At 42.6% G+C, this 4,107-nt stretch overlaps 1 protein-coding gene across 1 annotated transcript in view; it reads right to left on the bottom strand.

The window, feature by feature from the left end:
* Inpp5f (inositol polyphosphate-5-phosphatase F) overlaps positions 1 to 4,107 on the bottom strand; it is an 85,535-nt gene that overhangs the window by 17,508 nt on the left and 63,920 nt on the right. Inside the window, exons 10-12 of the mRNA XM_031388491.1 lie at positions 3,478 to 3,602; positions 2,252 to 2,329; positions 862 to 982 (exon numbers count right to left, since the gene is read on the bottom strand). Coding sequence (XP_031244351.1) covers positions 862 to 982; positions 2,252 to 2,329; positions 3,478 to 3,602 — 324 coding nt within the window. The remainder of the gene's footprint in view (positions 1 to 861; positions 983 to 2,251; positions 2,330 to 3,477; positions 3,603 to 4,107) is intronic.

Raw genomic sequence — 4,107 nt, 5'->3', positions numbered from 1 at the left:
GGAGGTGCGGAAGGGGGGCCGGCTCGTTTGTTTTGTTTTTTTAACATGAATTATCTCATTTACTCATCACAACAACCACCATACTGTAATAAAGTTGTTAAGACTCAGGTTTGGGGAGGTTTCCTGGAGTCAACACCTTCCACATGGTGAAGACAGAGCCTAAATTCAAAAACCTTAGGCCAGGCAGTGGTGGCACACGCCTTTAATCCCAGCACTTGGGAGGCAGAGGCAGGCAGATTTCTTGAGTTCTGAGAGCCTGGTCTACAGAGTGAGTTCCAGGACAGCCAGGGATACACAGAGAAACCCTGTCTCGAAAAAAAAAAAAAAAAAAAAAGACCTACAGTGGAGCACTGAGGTAACAACCAAGCAAGGGGAGGGAGCAGCAGCTACCACCTGGGGACAGGGAAAGGGACCAGTGAGTCCCAGAGAGCCACCTACTAAAAACAGGCAAAGGACTCTGTGGCTTTCTATTGGTCTCCTCAAGTTCCTGCTCTGCTCTAGCCCCACCTCTACTTCATAGTGCCAGGGCTGGCTAAACAGAACTCCAGCTTGCAGACTCCCAGTCCAAAATACAGAAGGGCAGGTTTGAAATTCAGAGGACAATGGAAAATAAACACATAAAACCCCCAAGAGACTTAAAATGTTTGCAGGTTGAATATGTGAGAAAATGCTACCACGTCTACTTACTTCTAAGTTACATTTCTCAGGTTTTTATCTAACAAGAAGAATATCTGAATGCTAAAAAATGTTCCACAAAATATTTGAACTTTGAGAAGACATTTCACTATTTACTTACACATGAAGTTTAAACCATTTTAAATTTTCAAGTGAATATTTGAAATCAAAAGGACTCCAGAGTACCTGCTGTTCCATGACCACACGCGCTATGGCAGCTTGGACCACATTGGTGCGATCCAGGCAGTCCATGCAATTAACTCGAAAAATTCCTTCTTGCTTACATATTACACCAGCTTGATCAACCCTTGTCAAAAGAAGCATGGGATTAATTTACAACTTCAACAACATTTTCAAGAAACTCAACTCTTAAAACTATGGCAACTGCAGCAGCAGCATTGACTGTCAACTGTGTAGGAACATCCTTAAATGTCAGATGGCACTGAGTGCTCCACACACTTTACTGTCGGTTACAATAACTTGGCAGTGAGGTATTGTTATCCCCATTTAAGAATTCGAAAGCTAAGATATGAGAAACTGAGAGAATAACCGACTTCCCTCCCTCTTAGGGGGCTAGGGTTGCACACAACCATAAACATTTTAAACCCCATTTTGTCTTCCCTTTCTAACTCCAAGTGGACCTCTAAGACACACTAGTTGGCTTTCCCAGCTGCCAAGAACTCAGGCAGCAAGCCTGTGCCCTCTAGTCTCTCAGGCCATCATACAGTCTTCACATCAAATTGAATGCTCTCTTGGCCTCCAAGACCATATTTTTTCTCCTTATACCTACCTCCTAGAGTCTGGGCATCTTCTCTGTTCCTTTCAAAATGCCTAAAGTCTGAATATCGTTAAACTTCCCTTCTCACATGAGGGATGACAAAGCAGGAAAACAAAATGGAAGCCACAGAGTGAAAACACACTTAAGTCCTTCAAGAGCAGCAGCTGCATTCCACTTCATTTTCCAACCATTTGACACTGGGCCCTGCTCACAGGCAGCACTGCCTAACAGTGGTACTCACAAAAAGGAAAGAAACGGAGCAGAAAACACATGATTTCACAAACCAAAAGTCAAAACAACTTTTTGTGAAATACTGTGGTGGTTTGAATGAGAATGCTCCATAGGCTCATATATTTAAATGTTTGGTCCACAGTTGGTGGAACTGCTTGACACGGATTAAGAGATGTGGCTTTGTTGGAAAAAGTGTGTCACTGGGTGGGCTTTAAGGTTTCAAAAGCCTACACCCTTCCCAGTTAGCTCCCTCTCTCTCCTCTCTGCCTTGTGCTTAGGAATCAGCTGTACATGCTCAGCTACTACTCCAGTGCTTGCCTGCCTGCCTTGCTGCCTGCCTGCTGCCTGCCTGCTGCCTGCCTGCCTGCCTGCCTGCCTTGCTGCCTGCCTTGCTGCCTGCCTTGCTGCCTGCCTGCCTGCTGCCTGCCTGCCTGCTGCCATGCTCTCTGCCATGGACTCTAAACCTCTGGAATCCTGAATCCCAAATTAAATGTTTTCTTTATAAGTTGCCTTGGTCATGGTGTCTCTTCACAACTGTAGAAAAGTAACTAAGACACAAATACCTACCAACACCACTTCATGTCAAGGATGATGTCATGAATGGCATCCGTTAGGGTTTGAACATTCTCAAACTTCATTCCTCGGCTAAAACAAAAAACAAAGAATAATCTTTAGTATTATAACAAAATTATATTCTGATTTACTTAAGATAAAAGGGCCAGGAGCTGTAACTTGGTGGTAGAACATTTGCCTAGTGTGCACAGGTTTCAATCCCCACCGTCATCAAAACAAACAGAAGCTGAGTGTGGGAGGGCACACCTTTAATCTAAGAGTCTAAGAGGCAGAAACAATTCTGTGAGTTTGAGGCCAGCCAGGGCTACACAATGTGACCTAATCTACAAAGAAAATCTTACTAAAATAATACTTTTTATATTTAAATCACATTTTATTTACCTATTCTCTATGTGTGCATGCCAAGAGGCACACATGCCATGGAGTGCACATGTGGACTTAGAGGACAACTTTCAAAAGTTGGTTCTCTCTACCATATAGATGTCAGGGATCAAAATCAGGTCATTTGACTTGATAGCAAATGTCTTTACCCACCCAGCTATCTCTCTAGCTCCTTAGGATCTTTAATAAGTAGCTCAAAATTCTTTTTTTTTTTTTGAGACAGGGTTTCTCTGTGTATCCCTGGCTGTCCTGGAACTCACTCTATAGACTAGGCTGGCCTCGAACTCAGAAATCCGCTTGCCTCTGCCTCCCAAGTGCTGGGATTAAAGGCCTGCGCTACCACCACCCTGCCTCAAAATTCTTAAAAAGAATAGCTATAGGTAAGTCTATACCTATTTGCACTTGAAAGCACACATACAAACACACTGAGGCAATACACAGTCTCTTTCCCCACAACTCCTTATAACCTAGGCAAATTCACAGGCAGAACAAGCACTGTGGCAAAAGGATCCTGCTTTCAGAATAAACATAAATTAAAGGTGTCAGCAACAGAATTCACCTACTGCTGACCAATCAGAGCAGACTAGGAGTTATCCTAGGGACAGAGGTGTGTTACTAACAGTATGAAGACAGCCTGAAGGATAACTGTGGCTTTCAGCAGCTGTAACTATGTGTCCCAATACATTTTGGAACAGAAAAACTGTAAATGCTTCAGCAACAACTTAAAAGCAAACAGTTTAAAGCAAAGTCCACAGATATGAACAGCGAGAAAGGGACATTTTCCTTCCCAGGAAAGAGCAAAGAAAGTTAAGTCGCTTCTGTCTAGGGAAGCCCCTTACCAGTGCTCGTGGAAATCAAAGGAGACATAGGTGAGCTTGGGGTTGTTGAAGAGCAGCACCTGCTTCAGATAAGCATCACCAATAATCTTTTCCCTTCCAGCCTGGTCTACCAAGTTAATAATAACCTGTGAGAATGACGAGCAAGAAAGAAACAATATTAACCAGACTCAGAATGGTAAGGCCAGTGCAGCAATTCACTTGGAATTACATTTTACAAATATAGCTGTGTTTAGTTAGAAACTAATCCACTCAAGCACCAGTTTTCCCATAAAATTAAAATATTTGTCATATAAATTTAGCTGTAGAAGAACTATTAACATCAATGGTAACAGTCCTATAAATTTGTAATAGCCAACCAAAACACAAAATAAAACATGCTTCTTTTTAACAGCAAAGTTTTTTTTTTAAGATTTTTTTGTGTGTGTGTCTGTGTGTGTCTGTGTGTGTCTGTGTGTATGTGTGTGTGTGTGTACACCCTTGGGGGTCAGAGGCATCAGATCCCCTGGAACTAGAGTTATAGACAGTTGTGTGTGGGTGCTGGGAATTGAACCTGGATCCTTCTGGACCTTCATGGTCTTGACTGCTGAGCCCAGCCTAAACAGTGGGTTTTTTTGTTTGTTTGTTTGATTT

The sequence above is a fragment of the Mastomys coucha genome, unplaced genomic scaffold (assembly GCF_008632895.1).
Source record: "Mastomys coucha isolate ucsf_1 unplaced genomic scaffold, UCSF_Mcou_1 pScaffold21, whole genome shotgun sequence".
In the NCBI taxonomy this organism is placed as follows: Eukaryota; Metazoa; Chordata; class Mammalia; order Rodentia; family Muridae; genus Mastomys; species Mastomys coucha.
This window is presented reverse-complemented; position numbering and strand designations above follow the sequence as displayed.